A 20,195-nucleotide genomic window follows, 5' to 3' on the forward strand; every position below is an offset into this window, starting at 1 on the left:
AATAATATACAAATAGTAAGTTGAACAGGTGCAATCGAGGACTGGTCTGCTGCTATTCTTAAAACCTTTATGATTAACCTCCAGTTGTGATGATAAAAGAGGCCATATTGGGGCATAAAAATATATTCGGTAATCATCCATGATTCATTGGATACAACTATGCTTGCTATGGATATATTCACCACATATGTATGTAATCACAATAATTGATACTACAAGGCTACCGTCGAGGTTAAAAACCACCATATCAAGTCTGCAAGACATGTACGCTTCAAAAGTAGTTTACCGCAATATGCTCATCCATCAAGTTTGTCAAATCCTCAATAAAACCACTCGCAATCACCGCTGCCACTCCAAACGCAATCGATATATACCAAACTCGCGCAAATGCTGGAGCAAAGGCATTGATAACAGCATCATGTAGCATATTCAGTTTCTCGGCCGTGTTGAGGGCAGAAACACTCAGGGCCCATTCCTTCCATGGCGTTTCCAGAAGGGTGGGCATCATAGTCTCCAGTACGTCAAAGTCGGTTATTCCGGTCTCAATCGCAACGGGAACAACATACTCGTATGTGTTATGCGTGAGCACGGAAACAAACTGAGTGTAAAAGATGCTTGTGCCGATAAGCTTGACCAATGCTGCGAAGGCAAACGGTAAGACAGGTCCCTGTCGCAATTAGATCATCTGGACAGATGACTGTCATGATGAGCTGGTTGGGGATCAGGACGCCGCCAACGGCGATCAGGGACAGAACTAATGGGGCCCAAACAATGTTTATGTTGTGGGTGTCTACTGCAACCATGCAGGATATGGCTGTGGATTGTATCGTCAGAATGCTGAACACGATTAAGTCGAATCCTTCTTTATATATCTCATTTACCGATAGCTTGGATTATGCAGAAAAAGCTCATGATCCATCGTAAATGGCCTTTGAAAGCAGAAACCATAAGGGCAGAGATGATGGCTCCACCCAGGATACAGAACCCGAAGGGTAATGTTCTGATGCCCAGTTCTGTTTCATCAGAATTATAGACACCAACGGCCTCCAGGACCCAGAACACAAGAATTGATACATAGTTAATGCCAGAAAAGAGGATAACCAGCATTAAAGCAGTGAATGTCCGAGGATGCTGTAGCAGTCGACGCGGGAGCATCGGATGAGGAGCCAGAAAGATCTCATAAAGAAAGAGGAGTACGCCGGACGCGAGACCAATCTTAAGAAAAGCAATAACTCGGGGAGAGTGCCAGGGGTACGCTTGACCACCCCAGTTAAACCCGACAAGAAAAAGGACCGTTCCACAGGCCATGAGAAATCCGCCCAGAAAGTCGATCCGCTTAACTTTCTGGAACCAAGTCAAGTTCGCTGAGTTTGGCCGAGGCGGGGGCCTGTAGAATAGGAAGACGATAATAAAAATCAAGAAATTCCAGACTGCAATCATGCAAGCACAATATCGCCAGTTGGTTCTTGAAATCAGCTCCCCGTAGAGCGATACCGGGGCGAAGGGTAAAAATGCCGCTACGACCATAGCAGTGTAGTATCCTCTGTATTTGATCGGTACAATTTCAGTGATAGCTGCAATAGCCATAAGCTCTTGCACTGCAATTCCCACTCCGGCAAGAACTTGGCCAGCTGTATAGCCACCCGCTGTGGGCGTGGACGCGCAGACAATCACTGCGATCATTGAGGATGCAATGTCGGCCGGAGTGATTCTTTTGCGGCCAAACATGCCTGCCAGGGGTCCGGCAAATGGAGAGATTACGCCACAAGAGACTATTTGAGTTGTGAAGAACCAGATGAGCAGGCTTGATGCATTGAAGCTGGCAGAGACAAGGGGTGTGATGGCTGCGAACACGAAAGGCTGGACTTGGGAACCCACGGATGCCATTCCCAATCCAATGATGACCATCACAAACTTCCAATCCGTGAGCTAAGAGGAAGAATGCATGTTAGAAGGTCAAGTCTGCAAGATCGAGAAGGCGACGTACCCTGGGAGCGCTCTGATTGCCAGCCATATCTTTTTGTTGAACATTTCCCTCGATATCAGTCGCTTCTTTGGCCCATTCAACTTGTTCCTTGTCCATTTTGCAATTCGCTTTGGTACTCATTTGTGGGGGAGAAATCAAGAGTGCAGTGTGTCAAATTGGATTTCCCGGATAGCAGCGACAGTATCTATATATGCGTTTTGACGGCGATGCGACCTCTCTTCAGTAGTCCTTCCTAGCCCCGAATCTCGGCGTCATATGAATCTTACCCCATAATTCGACTCAAAACTGAGACTAGTATAAATCGTGCTAAGTTTGCGGGGAATCCGGCACCTGCCCGGCACCTGGTCTGATCCTGAATGTCCGGGTGTGAACATGGAGCATGCTTCGCCACAAGCTATGGTCCCCACAAAGCCTTATCTATCTGACCTGGTCTGCAAACCGCGTAACTGGACTGAAGTATACCAAGGAGAGAGTCTTTGGCTAGTTTCTGGACGTTCTCTCCTGTTGGTGGGTGCTTCGGGGGAAAGGAAGAGTTACAAGGCAAATTGTCTCCAGACTCCACCTCAAATGGAAGTGATTCAGGAACTTGGGGAATCTTGGTAGATTGATGATAGGGCAGCTCCACGGCAGTAATTTTGAATGATAGCCCTCAAGTACTGGTACATTTGTATTTGACTTGAGCCGTAGGATGTTTTACTCTTAGATTTCCCCAACTTTTGCAACATTTGTACTTCCTGGCATTACCCTCTCTGGAACTTCCTTGTTTGGAGGAAGATTGCTATAAACCATCTCTGAAGCTTTATTAGCAGCAAACTGCCAACCATGCGGCTCGCCGTCCGTGATTTCGAGGTCAACCAGTGCCCCATCAAGCCGGGCCTGATGAACAAGATTATGAGTATCATCAAGGAAGATATCATGACCGCTAATACTGATCCATGAATGTGCCGGGAGCACCTGCTTCCAAGCCTGTCGACCTGTGAACGGCCGTGTAAAGTTCACAATCGCGAGAGGCGGCAGATGCCCACTAAGATCTCTCGGGATGAAAGTATTCACGTCTCGATCTAGAAGGTGTTTATTGAGAGCATCCTTATACCTGTCTCTCTTGAATGACGGTGATTCATTTGTGAGGTTGCTCCATGGACAGAGAAGCAAAGAGCCCCCAGGCTTTGGAAGGGTTGTTTCTGTCAAGGCAAGTAGAAATGATAGAGCTAAATGACCCCCGGCGGATTCTCCTCCAACAACGATCCTACTGGCCTCAATCCCCTCGTTGAACAGCAAATGGCGGTAAGCAGCCACAGCTTCTTCTTGCTGACGTGGATAAGTCGCGAATGGTGCTAGCGTGTAGTCCACGGAAAATATGCTGGCTGCACATTCTGCAGTCCTTAGCAGAGCCACAGCCTCACCCAAGGGGCCGCCCAAGCAGTAAGCACCCCCATGAAACCAGAGAAGTACTACGTCGCTGTCCTTTGGCCGTAGAGGTTTCTCAGGCGGCCCTTGGCAGATCCAGTAACCCGAGCACAGTCCTTCGGATACTCTGATACACAGCTCGTCTTTCCAGTTCATGAACCTGGGTACATTCAGAAAGACTGCGGGATCCTTTCGCTTGAGCACTTGATGTAGAGTTGGTACAGGAAGAATGGAGAGCCTGAAGGATTTGTGAATGTCCAACCTCATTTGACCGACCGCAAGATTGCTAAGAACCTACCCACGGAGCATTGAGCAGAGCATTGAGCGGCGCAAGTCCTCCCTAAAGGGAATCTCGTTTTCGAAAAGTGCGCGGCGAACAAGTAAGGAGATTATTATCCAGGGCACAACAATGATAACCACCGCTGCAAGTATGAAGATATCTCGCATCACGAAGGCAGCAGTGACAAACTGGGCAGCAAGGGAGATCTGGGTCTAACAAAACTTGGAAGTCTCTGTGGCTGAAGGATTCTGAGGATTGAGTCGTGGAATCTGACGAACGGCTGCTGCCGAGGCTCGCAAGCTAGGTCATGTTGAGACCTTTTCTCTGTATACTCAACCATACCAAGGGTCTGCTTTGATAGATCGTCCTGGATCCGTAGCCTATCAGGAGGTCTCAACCAGACCCACACCGGGGGCCGGACTGTGAACTTAAAATGACCGGAGACCGGAGATATGTCGCGGTAACGCAACTGTAGAGTTCTTGTGCAAGACAACGGTGCGTGCGGAGACTTGTTTACTGGGCAGCTATCATGTCGGTGCTAACGGTATTGATGCAAATGTTTGAATCCAGACATTTGCTCAAAACGGGAGGATAGATGTGGCGTTAGACGTAAAAGGCCTTCATCAGATCATACTGTGCAGTACTAGATGAGCTAGGGTCGCTTTGGACATGACTCTCGGTGGAGGGCTCCAGTCCCTGTGGATATAATGCGCTGTGTTCCTGCAAGCTCTGCTCGATGCGATCCACCTTTTCCAGAATACTATCACCATATACCTTCGCCGCATGGGTTGCGTCGATCGCGATTTGAGACATCAACTGAGCAACATCCCTCACCGTACGGAGGTATTTCTTGGTGTCTTCATAGTGCATATAGAGAATCTCACAACTCCTTAGAACGTATTCGCAGCCATAAACCATTTTGAGGAAAGCCGTATCTGCTAGGTAGCGCAGGTAATCCATCGCCAGTGGCGACAGCTCTGTAATAAAGCCGCAAAAGTGTGCAGCACCGTGGATCGATTTCATGACCATTTCCAACTGCGTAGAATACGGAAGGGCCTCAGTCGAGGACTCGCGTAGAAGACGTACCGAGTAAGTGCTGATACAGAGCCTGGTGAAGCGATAGTTGAAGGCGATGAAGGTTAGCGCCCTGTCAGAATAGCTTGCCCCTAAAGGAGAATGAGTTTATCCTGTACTGGAAGTCTAGCAAGGAATGAACCTGAAAAGATAGAACGGACTACATAAGTTTATAGATACACTTCCGTACACATAGGCAGATGTGAACAGTGAAGTATTCGCAATCGATCAGGTAATGCAAAGGAGGTCATCGCTCTCCAGATTCATATTTTATCTTCGTTCTTTGAATCTCTACTCACCGGGAGTAGCTGACCATCATCACTCACTGATCTATCACGTGATTGCCATGAGCGGCTCACGGATCCCGGGCTGAAAATTACTGCCTGAGCCTGAGCACCTGTCGAAGAGGCGACTGAATATTCAAGCCAAAGTACGTACACAATAACTACAGCAACACATCGAATACAGTTCATGATGTCCGTCGTAAAAATAGTCCTGCCGTTCGATCAAAGCGAACACCAGGGTGGAGTAGACGCAGCCCTGCTAAAAGCTGTTTGGTTTTGATCTCCCACTGAACGAACGATAAAAAAGTATGCCTCTTCGCCATTGAAAAGGCTAGACGCGCACTGTGTGGTATTGTTCGGTATGTCCTACGGATTGTCTGTCGATCATTGAATGCATTAAACAATGGAGGGTCAGATTATGATGCTCAAACATAGAAGCACCATGCGCTGATGAGAAAGAGAAGTTCTCCCACGGGGGTTTCACTTCGGAAGAAATACTCCGTGACCAGCACGGGTCACATGACTGCTTCGGTTAATCTTAGTCTCCCTGTACTCCGTACCTCTGTGTGTAACTATTCGGTGTTGGTATATATTTCTGGGCGTACGTGATGAATATCCTGATCCAGTACTAGTGTAGTCTCTCAATATACATTTCATACTGATTTAAATCATAACACAAGTTCCATATCTTGAGTGTGCTCACCTCAACTTGAACCCCCAACCTCCTGACAAGGACCCACCACAGCAGCGACTCATCACGTGAGAACATACGATAAAAACTTTTCACTTCAACCAGCCGCTCTTCCTTTTCTTTTCTTTTCTCACACTTTTACCTTGCATTAGAGTAATCTAATGTAAACGATCGCATAATCAACCTACATACTGGTCCACCCACAGGATCGTGGGTCATATTGGCGAACCAGATTGAAGTGGGCAGCTTAAGGCTCTTCTACCGTGCTGGATTCCTTCGGGGGTCTACGTGCGATGGTGGCCGGAGCCATCAGCTGCTCATACATCCTTTACTGACTACCTGTAATGTGTAATTGCGTAGAATGATTTGTGGTCTTCGACTGCGGTATGAGATATTCTTGTAGGGGTTCCTGCTATCACCTGACTGGCAGGATGTATCTCCAAACCCATGAAGACCATGAGTGTCATGATATTGCTTAAGACGGGCTCCGTGGACATGGGATGGCCATTAACGTCGAAATTGTCAAGACCAAGACTCACTGTCTCCATTCCCGTAGAAGCATACGCTGGTGGGTCACATTGCCATGATGCTGCAATGCTGGACAGGCAATAGTTGCCCACCTAGAAACTTGAGGCAAGCTGCTCCAAAGCAATTGGAGTGGCCATATTCTTGCATTCTTTCATGTTTTCTTCCCGTAACAAGATTTTCATGGCGGATGAAGGAGGACGGCTTGAGCTATTGACCACTGGAGGCACATTGAAAGTCTAAAAGCAAAGAAGCAGAACAAGTGATCTCGATACCGACACAAAACCGGCGCGAGATATATAAAGAGGTCCTCGGGGAGAACCTGAAGTCTGAAAACTAATCAAGGAGGTGTCTTGGAGAAGATTGTTATGAGATAGCAAGTAGCATTCATTCGCTGCGACTCAGCTGTCATGTAAAAATGGGTTAAGGAGTCTCAGTAGCATCTACTTCATAGTTATGCTAGCATCTATAAGAATTTGAGTATTAAAAAGAATGGTTTTTTATTGGAGAGTCTAGATTGATGAGATATGACAGGGCGGGTATTCGTCCCCCATAGAAAATACCACTATGTAAAGCACACTATCTTTATAACTCAGGATGCTAAATCAACACGCCTGTAGACGATCCTTAATGGCTTAAGTAAGAAGCGATCTTTCGAGGTTTTCAAGTGATGGATCCCAATGAATATTACTACTGACATGAAAACAAGCAGTGAGAAGCATCCTAGTATATTCCCCAGTCCCAATATAATAGGACCTACTACACGCTATAGTAAGAAAAAGCTATAGACGAGTTACTAAATCTTCATACCAACTGCTAGACATCACAACGAACTTTGGAAGACTCACTTGGATACAAAAGTTCTTGGAGACACCACTGTGGTAGGAAGATGGCCTTTACCGTTTCATCATCTCCTCATTTTATTCGTCTGCTGGTGAAGTTGGAGAGGATTCCAGCCAGCACTCTTTATTGGCCCAGTGTCGAAGATACTATAGCTAGTAGGAATGTTATCTAAGCTTAAATAGTAGAATATCGTTAGGTATTCCTTTCTACAACATACAGTAGATCACTGAATGCACCACAGCGGCAACCCCAACCAAACATAGACACATCTTTCCATGCAGTTCCAGACAACTGAGTAACTGTCCCATCCTAATCATCTGCGCCGCCTCCTGTGCTCGTAGTGGTCCTCGGTTAACCGCCGAAAAGATCTCCCCCACCCGTCTGCCCCGCTGGTGTCTCGACGGACTAAAGACCAGCGTCTCGCAGGTGGGCGGCAGAAGACTGGCCTGGACCAGGATTAACACCATGTAAGAGGGAAGGAGGAGAAACAGCTGGGCAGAGAGCATGAGCCCTGATACCAGGATGTCGGATCTCACAATGTACAATAATCCCGCCATTGTGACTTCCTCGTCTGGCACTGGGGCGATGCTGCTGTCGAATACAGCCGGCACATGCAGCATCACTGTTTCAGCCGCGGCATAGACTAGAGTGGGAAACACCAGCCATCGTCGGCGGTCGCCGGGGTTGGACACGAAGCGCAGCTGGTCACGCGGTAGGATGGTACGCGTAGTCCAGAGGAAATGGGTCTCGGCGAGCAGGACTGATGCGAGGATATGCGCGGCTGAACTGGGAAGCAGAGTAGTTGATAATTTCGCCACCGAGATGTGCATGGCCCAGTAGGTACAGGCGGAACTGATGCCATTCAGGAGAAGACGGACACCCCCACTGCGGTAGAGGATGGCACTGATTCGGAGCAGTTGGCGACTGGAGGGAGCTGGCTTCTTGTCCCCTAGCTCAGAAGCATCGGCCTGCTTCTCTACAGTTTCAAGGATTAAGATAGACATTAGGACATGGCCAATAATGTATCGTATCTAGGCCCTGTTAGCCTCTGAGAAGAACAGGGGTTCGTTAATAGTCACTCACTAGGAGGTTAAGGATAAGCCCTAGAGTAATCGGCACTAATAGTAAAATATTATTCGTTTGGGCAGGTTGATTTTGGAAAGATCGATGAGTTCTCGCAAGTAGTGGGTCATCTCCTGTGGAATGAATAAAGGTATTAAAGAGTTCCCGACAGAGGGTCAACAAAAAGTGTGGGCGTGGCTGGTATGCCATCGTATGCTGTAGACAGTGAGTATAAGCAGGAAGCTGAAGTTGTTCGCTTTCTTTCCGTGGATGGGATTATTCTTCATATATGGCTCCATCGACCCTCTCACAAAAATCTGGATGAGACTAATCAAGGCCAAGAAAACCAAGCTACTGCCAAGCTAATTCAGCCAATGCAAAACTAAACCCTTACAGCGAAACTAAGCCCCTTGATCCTAGGTCATTGCCGCAAGAGCCATAGCTATAACAGGCAATTGCAAGACCCCTAGATCGACAGATTCGTGCCCGACCTAGGCAGAAGCGAAAGCCATCGAATCCTGGATCCTCAATGCTACTGTGATAAGGTGTGAAAGGAAAGGGCCACCGTGGCAATTTCACCACCTTTCTCTAACTGTACCTATACTATATGGCCATATTGACCAGGGTAAGAATTTTACATTCTTTTCGTACCCTACCACAGTCCCATGATGAATCTCTGGGGTGCTGGGAACCTCATCTGGACCCTGCTCTAGGTAATATCCGAAAGCTCATCACTTGAGTTACTCCAGAGTAGATACTTCCTTATTCGCCGTTGTCTTGAAATATCCGTCGGAAAACAGCCATAGCTTGACCTAAGCTCGTAGCTTGTTTATATTATATAACTCGAATCTAGAAAAGCATAGACATAACAGTAAGGTACTGGGTATCAGAGAAATCTAGTAGAATAGAATATGATTATGGAGATGTATCTTTGATATAAGATAGAAGAGAATAGAGGAAGAGAGAATGGAAGAGGAAGAGGGTAAGGTTAGGTCTTTTACATCAAGAGGGGGAGGTTGTATGATAGTGTGTATACGCTGCTGTTTACGAGATGGAACGAGTCAAGTGTGGTTTTTCGATGTATATAGCTCCTTACTAGCTATAACTATTCTATCTACTCCAAGATCGTTTGTATTGATCCTCCGGGTTCGCTTGCTCGTTTCAAGTCATGTAATCTGAACACAAGATTAAAGCCACCTCTGCGATGTATTTAGCTCCGATTGGCTGCTGATATTTGTACTACCAACACGGAAAATCATAATGTCGAAGTCAATATACTGAAAACGAAACGGCTCTGATATCTACCGTCCAAGTCAGGGAGCTCTATTACCCTTCGGGCGCTTATATCCATACTTCTAGAACGGCAAACACCTCTAGTGTTCTCTCTGAAGCCTTCCGCCTTCATCAGGTAGTTCGGTGCTCACTTGCCGAAGAAGATCCTTGTCAGGGTGGCTCACACAAAGTGCTCAAAGTTGTCTTTGAAGATTCCGTGCAGTGGGCTGCACGCCTATGCCATGATCCTAACAATTGGAAATATGAGTTGCGTGCTGTTAAGATGTTTCAACACATCAAACAAACCCATCCAGACATCAGAGCACCAAGTGTGTTTTTCAAGGCAGAACACCCTGTCCTGTATTCAGAGTGGGTTACTGGTAAATCGCTGAAGGTTTGGAACTCCCAGATCCCTCTTAACAAACGTCAAACACTTCTCAAGGACCTTGCGGAGTTCCTACTGCAATTATGGACTACTGCGGTGCCCCCTGATTTTATGCCAGAGCAAAAGCCTCGGTATTCAGCTTGGCTCACAGAGAGCCTAGACCGAGGTCTCCGACGAACTCTGACTGGAACTGCTAGATGGGGTGATGCCATCGACTATCTGATCATGAGGTCGATGATCCCCAAGTATGCTGGAGACTATGACAAGTACACAGATGTTGGCTTCGTCCATGGAGACCTGAAAGCGTATAATATCATAAAAGATGATGACTTTCACTTGACAGGGTAAGCGCGCGTCGTTTTCTTAACTTTTTCTCTTTAACAACTTTTCTAATGGATGGCTCAATTCCAGGGTGGTCGACTGGGATTGGATATCTGTCGCACCGCTCCCCGCCGTTATACATTAGCCCTGGTTCATAGCCGATATTCCGGGATGGAGCAATGAGGACGTCGCCGAAGGAGAAAGCTTCGGCGAGGATCGTTCTTTTTCTTGAGAATGCAATCAAGGACAAAGAAATATCGCGACAGTTACCGGCTACCGTATCAAAGTTGCTGCGACATTCTGGTAGGAGACTGTTTTTTCAGTCCGCCTTCCACTTCAAGGGCATCCATGAGAAGTTTGTTAAGTTACACTGCGCACGAACAGAGAAGAACCTCAAGGCTGCGAACTCACAGCTGAATGCCGTGCTTTCTTTGTATCCCGAGCTGAATGAAACAGAAGGGGTGCAGAGAATCGAGGATTTGCTTCGTGACATGTGCCTGGAGTCGTAAAACGCAAGGGAGTCAATATAGGATGCACTTTGTTACTCCGAACCGTAAGCATGGCTAGATAAACTTCTCACGACGCGGAAATAGTCCACAACGAAGTAATTCATGGTATATCCGGTTGCTTCTAAAATGCAGAGGGCTACACGATCAGCGTGGCCTAGAACAATATTTCTTTGAGTTGCATGTGCGAAAGAAAATGCATTGTAGAAGTTGTTCTTATATGCCTCTATACCCTATCTTGATTAGGGCTCAGAAGTATTGCCGTTTACAAGAATGGAAAGATATTGCAAGGCATGAGACCGAGGGCCTTTCCATTGATCGGCGTCTGTTGATATTTTGAATATACTGTACTCCGTACACAGTAAGTGAGAGAAAATAATGACTCTCGAAAATTTATCACATGATCAAAAAAAGTTCTGCCACCGCATCGAGTCGGTCACCTGGTCACCTGGTCACCTGGATGTGTTATACCCTGAACTTGATATCAGAACAGGTAGCACCACCAAAATCACAACAAACACTGGAGAGACTACTCCGGAGTAGATAAAAATAGACCCACATCATTGCTCCCGCATGGGAATATGATGTAGACCCACTTTAAATCCTAAAATGCTCCAACCCGTGGGATCAAAGCCCCAAGAAGGCTATAGAGCTTGTGGATGATATTTTATTGTTTTTTAAGCTTCAAATAAGAAGAGCGGGTGTAGTCTAGTGGTTATGATGCGCGCTTCCCAATCGGGACTAGCGCGAGGTCCGGGGTTCGAACCCCCGTTCCCGCAGTCTCTCTGTTTTTGGTGATTTATATACATTTTTCCTGCCTTTTCAGATAGATTCCTCAGTTAACAGGTACAGTGCTAGGCTGTAATCAGAAAATCGAGCATCTAGTTTAACAAAGTACAAGTTTTATCCATAATTTATAAGCTATCCTTCATCTCCCTCCTGAAAAAGGGCAAAACCAATGCATCTAGATGTAGAGTTCGTTAGGCTACAACAGGAGAAGGTTAACACTACTGTCCCCACTGTACTGACAGTCTGCTAGGCCTCAAGGAGAGTAAGACATTCAAACGAGAGTGGTAGAACATGGGCACATGCCACACCCTCGTGCTATCCTCCTTGCTTTTGAACCTTTGTCTATCCGATGCCATTAGAGAGCCAATGATCCTACAATCTTCTTCCTTATTTCTTTTATACCTTAATACTGGAACTAGTGGACATATATTTAACTCTGTCAGGCACAATATAGTACAAGTCATGACCATTTCCTTGGGATATCGAGAACATAGCTCGTAGCCTAATGGGTTCATCGGGGGTCCAAAAAGTATAACATAATGAGTATTTTCGAATCACAACCGTTTGTAGGTCTCGTAATCAGGACATTCCTATTGAACCATCTATACATGATTCGATACTAAGCTTGAATGCGATTCGTAGCTCCAGGTTGTAGTGTTGCGTGATATCATGTAGTGAGGCTGGTATAACGTGACTAGGGCTGCCCTTCGTCAGCAGACCTTTGACGCTTGACTCAACACACTACATAAAGACAGAGACCAAAGCGAGAGCTATCCCAAATTTAATCAAGGCGGAATGTCTTTCTGATCATTATACCATTTTCATGCCGATAAATTTATCTTCTGGACAGCAGTCAGACTAGTAGGTAGTAGTGAGTTATTTGAAGAATATCCTTTTCCCCTCTTATATCCTCCTTGGAATATGTATACACGCAAGTGGACTTCTATCATAGCAATTGGGTCATCTTAAGCGTCTATATGGTCATTAAGCTACGCGAACTATTGATGGGGTGACCAACATCCGGAACGGATATTTCTGATTGAAATTCATTATTCTTTACAGTGTATCTATCGTAGTCCTGACGTACAGACACTAGTATGTATATTCTGTATATTGTGCACTGAACAACAGGTGACATTTTATTTCGGGGTGACAAATGTAGAAGTAATCCAAATCCACGTAGAATAATAGGACTCAGTGAAACCAAGTAAGACAGTGATAGTGCCGACGGCAGTGAAGAAGTTGATGAATGATGCCGGACTAAGTCCGTTAAGATTGAGGAGAAGTCTTCACCCCTCAGGGCTATTAGAAGTTAACGTCTTCCAAAGCTGAGGAGTAATCCTCACTCTAACAACTGTAAATTCCTCATAATTAGAGGTAAAACACCGCGCGAGGAGAGAATATCATCTAACCACCACAACATCCTCAATTTCCTGAAAAGCCTGAGCTTCTAGAAACTGATTGTATTACAGCCAGAAAACACTCTTCCTTGACCGAAGCTGTAGCGGGAAATGCCAGCGAATCGAAGAAGGCTTAGTTATCCAGCAAAAGCCCGTCGAATATCCAGACAATGATTTATCTCCTAAGTATACCCTTCCTGATATCTTCGAAAGCCAAGTCTCACTCAACCCAAGAGCTTGTGCTAACATTCTCCTTATAGATAACATGGAGTTCCCAACAAGTTGAAGTATGAGGACGCCGCCGGTTATAATTTCGAACCCGAGAATAATCTGCTGGAACAAGACCATCAGGAGGCAGATTATCTCGAGGTAGAGGGTTTTATCTCAGACAAGACTCGGCATCGGGCTGCCAGTATCGCTTCTGACGAGAATCACAAGGGTTCTCCGAGAGAGCTTCGACAAAAGCATACACAGAATTACCAGGTACCTGCGAAATTATGCTTAAGACAGCCCTTTCAGCAAACCTTCAGGTTGTGAATCCTGGGTCGCAAAGGTATATACCATTGGCTGCGGAGAGCAGACCCTGATGTTGTATTTCGCCTATATCAGGCGATCATCCTGAGTCTACTCGCACGATCTCGAGGCTTCCAAAGATGAGCCCTTCGCTTATAGAAAAGAGTGTAGGTGCTCTGTCTGTTATAACAAGTATCAAAGGAGCTTGCCAAAAACTTAAGATCAGATTACCCAGTCTCAACGACGCGCGAGCTGGGGCTCTTTTGGGAGACCTTTGCTTATTGGTAAGTTTCTATAATCTATAGTAATAGCATGTACACAAACACAACTTGAATGTCGCCAACGACGACGAAACTTGGCTCGAGGCCTCACTATGCTGATTACTTCCCTGGTAAGTTTCTACATTATGTCATTGGTATGATGATACTAACGTTTTCTTCAGGGGCTGGTTAGACAGTCAACTATATATTATACTCAGACTGAATACCGATAATTTAGTCCGCTGCCCCGGTGGCCCCTGCTGTTGCTGAACCCCAGCCCCAAGCCCAGCAGCAGCAGCAGCAGCAGCAGGGCGGGGTGGAGCATGGGATGGCGGTGTTGTCACTGGGAGTGCTGTGATACTTTTTTTTTTTTTCTTTTTAAAGTTGACAAATTGTCTGTGTTTTCTTTTTTCTTTTCTTTTCTTTTATTTTTGTTTCTAATGTTTCAAAATTGTCTGTGTGTTTTGTTTTGTTTTTTCTTTTCTTTTTTTTTCTTCTTAAACAAATTGAAGATTATGGGTTAACAAAACAGAAGATCCAGATAGCTAGTAACCTCGTAGTTGAGTTAGCATTGCGCAGATAATCTCGTCAACTCCTCAACCAGTAACACCGGAAGTCATTTGCCTGACAACAGCGTTAAGATGAGCAGATTAGCTACTGATTCCTTTCATCACACTGCACCGCAAACTGGTATAACTAATTGCAAACATCCTGTGCAGTATAGCATGTGGGATTCAGCCGCAGAGCTGGAACATTGTATTTCAAGAGGAATTAAAATCCAGTCGATGCCTCATTTCTCTTCTGACAGATACCAACCACGAGTACTCGTCGAATTCCAAGAGGAGCGCTTTTCAGGAGTACGCACGAATACTTATACTACGAGAGGTATTAACTGTGTTCTATTGATCTCCACAAAGCTCGTATTTCCGGACCGGTCAAAAAGGGTATGGAACCGTTGCATGGCTAGGGTGGTTGGGAGTACTGAGTCTGATAGACCGACAGCGCATCGGGTATCCTATCCATGCACACTGCTGGGTGCTTGTTGACCGGGTAAGTGGGCATGAGATCGTCCAGAAGCATCTGCGAGAATTCGTCTAATCCGTGGAGGCACAGGCTACGCAGGAACAAGACAGGACGCTATGAGGGGTACAATGGCAACTAGAGGGAAAAGTCGACAAACAGCTGGTGAAGGCTATTTTCATTCTGTGGGATAATCTAGAAACTTACAAAGGCGTGTCAATGACATATCCAGCTGACTAGGACATCACAGAGTTCGCTGGCTGGCTGGGGAAACCGTTAATATACCTGAATACCGCAACTGGCTCCCTTCACTGCCTGTATCACTCCCTGAATCGCCTCAACTATCGGTAGGACACCTTCACGATCAGCCTCCAGACAGTGTCGATCTCGATATCATCAGACGTTTCGATACCTCTATTATCTGCGCGACCAGAGGGAACCATAGTCAGCTATTTTCAAGCACGGACAGCGATAAAGCTAGTATGAGCGCTCCTGGTCCATCAACTGCATCAATGATGAGAAAGCCCTTGCCCAGTTGCAAAAAGATGCACATCAGATTGACCAGGTCGAACGACAAGAACAACAGGATCGACCGGTTCCTCCACACCTAACAGCTGCATCAATAGGGGCTGTCCAACTGTTGGAAGACAGATCTGGCCGGATTTACGTGACGATGTGATCTATAAATCGAAAATGCAATGGTGTACAAGGGTGTCAATATTCTCACGGATCGTCTCAAGGATACTCTTGTGCTTAAGGCTAAAGCTATGGTAAAGCGAATGTACAAGTATGTCCCCGTGGAGTGGCTTTGAGCTGGTTTGCATCTCAGCTAACAGAGCTTGAGAAATCGATAGAACAGTCCTGGATACCTGCTCTTCTCAAACGATTTAGACCTAATCCTATCTACTCGCCTCAGTCGTGCAGAACACATCACGACCCGTTCAACCAGATATCTCAAATATGGAATCGGTTGGACCTTATCTACAGCGTGATATTCTTCAACCTAAATCTGACATGATCTTGTCGCAATTCTTGCAACAGCTTGAGAAATATGAATACGTCTGGCAGAATATCGCTGCGACGTATCGAGCAAAACAACACGGTAAACCATGACCAGACCCTACCTATTTACACCAGCATGCTGATCAAATTCCAATGAGATAGGACCCATATTTTGCGCCAGGCTATCGATCGCGAGTTATGGGCGACATTGACTCAAGGTCCAACCCCCAGTACCGTCAACCAATTGGCCAAATAGTAAAACCGATGGCCGACAACCAATACCGCTCATTGAATAGCCAAAACCACGCAGCGAATCAATCCTTGGCCAGTACAACTGATTTTGACGGATCACCGAGGAAACAATAGCAATAGCAATGGCAAGCAGTTGTGGAATAAAGTTCAACGGGCATACTGCGCTCGCCAGTCCAGTTCCTGGTACTGTTGGTTACACACCTACTGGTACATACCCAGCCAGAAACGGATTGCCCTGCAGACTACGAACCAGTTTACGGATCGCTCAACGACCAGGGACGCAGACCGATTGGAACATGGAGCATGATGATGAATCATACACACAAGCATTTGCCGTTACTACGTGTTGTACTGGATTGCATCGAAAATTGACTTCACAAGCATTTAAGCTGCTCATCGATACTATCAGCAGCCATCAATAACCCGATAATCCTACAGATCTACCAATCATCGAGTTCAACAGGAGAATCGACTATACAAGGTCTGCGCTCACGGCAATGCGCGACCTGCAATAGTTGGTCTTAATTCTGCCAAGGATGGCAAACAATTTGCCAGTCGATCAAGGATATAATGTCAGTCAACGGTATTAGATCTTACCATCAGACTGATCGTGTCGCTCGCATTTTTGCATACTTCGATGGACAACCGCTTACGCGAAAGTCCCAATAGCCGCTCATCTGGTCGATGACCTGTCTACGAGGCTGCATATCGAAATGGATGATATGGCCAAAGAGGAATTCATACTCGATCGAATCAATGCCTGTCAAGGCCTTGAATTTCCTATACAGGTACAGGTCAGACAAAACCAACTACAACCTGTCGTAGTCACCGCCATATAGTCAAGGACCGATATCAGTCCATTTAAAGACCGCATTGCCCAGATCCGACGAGCGGCAGCGTATATTGCTATATACCCATCCGGTCGAGCTATCATCGAAGTGGTCAACGAATGGATTTCATTACAGCCTACAGAGTCGGTGAAGCGCCTAAGCCGATTCATTACCGCAACCACTCGTCAAGGGCGTCAACCCTAAACCAATGATCTCGATCGCAAAAGCGGATCCTACCTCGGTCTTACGTGACTATCTATGGCAATGACCCGGCGTAAAAGCTGATCCAGCGATATAACATATTGGGAGATTCCGGTTCCTTAACTCATCCTCTTCTCATCATCCACAGTCACAACAGCGAGGCTGATAATGACTCTTTTAAAGGAAGTTTTTCCGTGCCCGAGTCGACGATCGACTGGTTGAGCCTGGCGAAATTTTCTGGTCTATCTAAAATGGCCCTGTGACCTTTCAAAGCTTGGATCACGCAGTTCGATGAAGTATTTTGACTTTCTCAATATATTGCAGACCTCTAGATCGACGCGTCAGACCTATCCCGAACTTGATAAATGGGAAGGCCTTACTATTGTCGACGTGATATAAAAGGCATTCATCTTGACAATCCCTGTTGAAATTATTGCCCATGTCGAACTCCCCACCACTTATTCCGATATCTTCTACTACATATAGGTTATGGCCGGCATAGCAGCGGAGAAGTCAAATAGGCAATTGGTAAAGACAGATTTTATTTTCTTTAGAATTTTCAGTTGCCACGGCCTATCGGCCGTCAGCGACCCCGGAAGAGCTGCCTCATAAGATGGCTGGAATCGGGTATAATACAATAATCAATCAATCAATCAATCAATCAACCTTGGTGTACGGTTGGTCATATCGACCAGATGTACAATACTATGTGACATAATACTGCTTGAGAGAGAGAAAAAGACAACGTCCTCGTTGTGAAATGAGTCGTACTGGCCCGGTACGTTTCGTGAAATTATCAACTGTGACCAATATCTGATCAAACCTCTCCGGTCTATTCGGTGGGGTATATGTCAGCTGTCCAGCTGCTACGTTTCGAAAACCCTAATGCGATCAGGTAAGTTCTTACCATCTGGAGACTGTTCTCACTCTGAAACCTCCCACAAGGACGACAGTAGCCTTCGAAAGTGGACTATAAAAGTCATGCGCAGGCGCGCAAATAGCTTGTTAGGAAACGTCAGCCCAGTATCCGATCGCAGCCATATGCTGATTGGCAGTGCTCTGAGAAAACTCCCGAGAGGACGTCTGACAATCAAAGCGAGGTGCCCAGTGATCTGTGTTGTCTATGTACTGATCGCAAGCGCGCCAGATACCAAAGGTGCGACGGTATGTCTCACATTCAGGCTGATGCACTTTGTCATCCATGTGTTTCTCCCAAGCAGCTTGGTCCTCAAAGCTGGCCCCACAAGTCTCACACTTGTACAGCATATGCTTCTCGAGAGGCTGAAGACAACAGTGGATAGCATAGATCCAAATATTAGTATGCATACAATGATATGCAATACAGTATTGCTATTGAACTAACCAATTCCACGTTCCTTGTATCAAATTGTCCAGTCCCATCCCACATTCTCAATGTATACGGCCTTGACGGCCACACTACATGTCTTAAATATTAGCATACATATAGCGATATATAATAGAAACTTACCAAAATACAGAGACCCTGGACCAGGTCTCGGATTCTTGTCCGGCAGTCTGCATGGCCATGTCGCTGGCCACATGAACTATTTCTCTCAAACATCAGCATTTATATATGCCATTCAATAGAACTGTTACTCACCTGTGCCATCTTTAAATCCTTGTACATTGCTTAAGAAGAGCAACGAAGCGCTATTACAGAGCGTTGTCTGACACCCTCCACTTACTATCTCTCTGAATACTATATAAGTATTTTGTATAGCCGAAATGTATCATGCCTCCCTCAAGATCCCGCAGTCTTCGCCGGCATCATGCCATTCTGTGGCATCTCTTTGACAGATATAGGTCTGGAAGATGAGTGGGTGAGGGTAGACTGCTGCAGTGGATGAACTGATATAGAGTTCGAAGATCGCACGATGGAAGATATAGCAGTTTGACCGTATGTCTACCGCATTCCAATCGTTTATCAATTTATGTTGTTTTTCAACTATACAAAAAGTGTTTTTACAATCTATTTACTACTGTTTCACAACGAGGACGTTGCCTTTCTCTCTCTTAAGTAGTATTATATCACATAGTATTGTATATCTGGTCGATATGACTAACCATATATAAAAGTTGATTAATTGATTGATTAATATATTATACTCGATTTTATCCATCTTTAATGCGGCTCTTCCTGGGTCGATAGGTTGTAGCCATTAGAAAAATCTAAAGAAAATAGCTTTTGTCTTTACTAATTATCTATTTAACTTCTTTACTACTATCCCGGCCTCAACCCACGTGTAGTAAAAGATATCGGAATAAGTGGTAGAGAGGTCGATATGGGCGATAATTTTAACGGGGAGTTTCAGGATGAATGACAATAGTAAGCCTTCCCAGTTATCAAGTTCGAACTTATTTTCAAGACAGTAGTTAAATGTACTGGTGATTAACTCCCTAGAAGAAGTAAGCCGGACAGTATGTTTTACCAACCACCTCCCTTTTGATCTTGAGAAAATACTGCCCAAGAGACAGTGAGAGTACAGGATACTTTACTCAGTTACAGTATGACCGTTGGTATACTTCTTACAAATATCTTAGCAACCGAAATCTTGCTTCATAGCTTTTTTAAAAGAAGAAGAAGAAAAAAAAAAACAATATTTGCCCATTATTGGGCTACTTTTCTTCCTCCTCCTTGACCTCCTCCTCCTCCTTCACTTCTTCCTCCTCCTCCTCTTCTTCTTCCTCCTCTTTCTTCGTCTCGTCTTCTTGGCGGAGGGGGGCGGGGGGAGGATTGGCAGGCACAGGAGCAGCATTGCGCGGCAAGAGATAGGAGAAATCGAAACCCTACACTATTAACACACATTCAAACATAACACCCTTTCACCGACTAACCATCTCTGCCTAAGTACATATCAGTATTGTGTATAGCAGGAATAGTTGAATCTTACCATGATACGAATTCCTGCTTCCAGTTGTCGCTGTCGTCGGCGGCATCGGGCCTTCCGGTGGCCTCTTCGTCCGCAGTGATAGCACTATGATTAGTTGGACATGAGTATCTGTTTAATGTCTATCATTAAGGCGGCTGGCTCTCTGTCGGTATACCGTCAAGGAGAGGGAGACACTTTGGGAAAGCGAAGAGCGTCTTCATAATGATTGGATAGGAGGGAATATGCTGACTTACTCTGACCATGGTGTTTAAATGTCCAACTGAGGACCGGAATACGGTGTACTAACACGCAGTGATTTAGGCAGCAGCTGGTATTGATTGCCGGAGGGGGGAGGAGAGGATAATACTAGTAGGAGACAAGAGGCGTGAGGGGAGGGGGA

At 45.7% G+C, this 20,195-nt stretch overlaps 7 protein-coding genes and 1 non-coding gene across 8 annotated transcripts; 2 read left to right on the forward strand and 6 right to left on the reverse strand.

Moving 5' to 3' along the window:
• Positions 1 to 271: 271 nt before the first annotated feature.
• On the reverse strand, positions 272 to 2,083 carry F9C07_2201724 (major facilitator superfamily domain-containing protein; the record flags this gene model as incomplete). The annotated part of the gene is made up of 4 exons (XM_071509524.1): positions 272 to 628; positions 654 to 859; positions 882 to 1,929; positions 1,988 to 2,083. The coding sequence occupies 4 exons, from the start codon at positions 2,081 to 2,083 to the stop codon at positions 272 to 274; spliced, it is 1,707 nt and encodes a 568-aa protein (XP_071364967.1).
• Positions 2,084 to 2,638: 555 nt separating this feature from the next.
• Positions 2,639 to 4,059, reverse strand: F9C07_1391665 (Alpha/Beta hydrolase protein). The gene is made up of 2 exons (XM_071508060.1): positions 3,693 to 4,059; positions 2,639 to 3,632 (listed from the first exon to the last, which is right to left on the reverse strand). Exons 1-2 carry the CDS (start codon positions 3,839 to 3,841, stop codon positions 2,687 to 2,689), a joined length of 1,095 nt encoding a protein of 364 aa, XP_071364968.1. The 5' UTR covers positions 3,842 to 4,059; the 3' UTR covers positions 2,639 to 2,686.
• A 218-nt stretch (positions 4,060 to 4,277) lies between these two features.
• Positions 4,278 to 4,703, reverse strand: F9C07_4806 (uncharacterized protein; the record flags this gene model as incomplete). The annotated part of the gene is made up of 1 exon (XM_071511269.1): positions 4,278 to 4,703. The coding sequence occupies one exon, from the start codon at positions 4,701 to 4,703 to the stop codon at positions 4,278 to 4,280; it is 426 nt and encodes a 141-aa protein (XP_071364969.1).
• Positions 4,704 to 6,732: 2,029 nt separating this feature from the next.
• Positions 6,733 to 9,035, reverse strand: F9C07_1392038 (uncharacterized protein). The gene is made up of 3 exons (XM_071508061.1): positions 8,175 to 9,035; positions 7,083 to 8,122; positions 6,733 to 7,030 (listed from the first exon to the last, which is right to left on the reverse strand). The coding sequence occupies exons 1-2, from the start codon at positions 8,361 to 8,363 to the stop codon at positions 7,298 to 7,300; spliced, it is 1,014 nt and encodes a 337-aa protein (XP_071364970.1). The 5' UTR covers positions 8,364 to 9,035; the 3' UTR covers positions 6,733 to 7,030; positions 7,083 to 7,297.
• Positions 9,036 to 9,119: 84 nt separating this feature from the next.
• On the forward strand, positions 9,120 to 11,023 carry F9C07_2211323 (uncharacterized protein; the record flags this gene model as incomplete). Its single annotated transcript, XM_041290758.2, has 3 exons — positions 9,120 to 9,135; positions 9,467 to 10,154; positions 10,439 to 11,023. 3 exons carry the CDS (start codon positions 9,120 to 9,122, stop codon positions 10,638 to 10,640), a joined length of 906 nt encoding a protein of 301 aa, XP_041144432.2. The 3' UTR covers positions 10,641 to 11,023.
• A 311-nt stretch (positions 11,024 to 11,334) lies between these two features.
• F9C07_t98 lies at positions 11,335 to 11,416 on the forward strand. The gene has a single exon. It is a non-coding gene; the product is annotated as a tRNA-Gly (tRNA).
• Positions 11,417 to 17,668: 6,252 nt separating this feature from the next.
• On the reverse strand, positions 17,669 to 18,452 carry F9C07_2211324 (uncharacterized protein; the record flags this gene model as incomplete). The annotated part of the gene is made up of 3 exons (XM_071509658.1): positions 17,669 to 18,185; positions 18,268 to 18,328; positions 18,394 to 18,452. The coding sequence occupies 3 exons, from the start codon at positions 18,450 to 18,452 to the stop codon at positions 17,910 to 17,912; spliced, it is 396 nt and encodes a 131-aa protein (XP_071364971.1). The 3' UTR covers positions 17,669 to 17,909.
• A 1,089-nt stretch (positions 18,453 to 19,541) lies between these two features.
• On the reverse strand, positions 19,542 to 20,016 carry F9C07_2230682 (uncharacterized protein; the record flags this gene model as incomplete). Its single annotated transcript, XM_071509866.1, has 4 exons — positions 19,542 to 19,712; positions 19,761 to 19,769; positions 19,825 to 19,900; positions 19,991 to 20,016. 4 exons carry the CDS (start codon positions 20,014 to 20,016, stop codon positions 19,542 to 19,544), a joined length of 282 nt encoding a protein of 93 aa, XP_071364972.1.
• Between the last annotated feature and the right edge of the window lie 179 nt (positions 20,017 to 20,195).

This window comes from Aspergillus flavus, chromosome 3 (genome assembly GCF_009017415.1).
Source record: "Aspergillus flavus chromosome 3, complete sequence".
NCBI classification, from domain to species: Eukaryota; Fungi; Ascomycota; class Eurotiomycetes; order Eurotiales; family Aspergillaceae; genus Aspergillus; species Aspergillus flavus.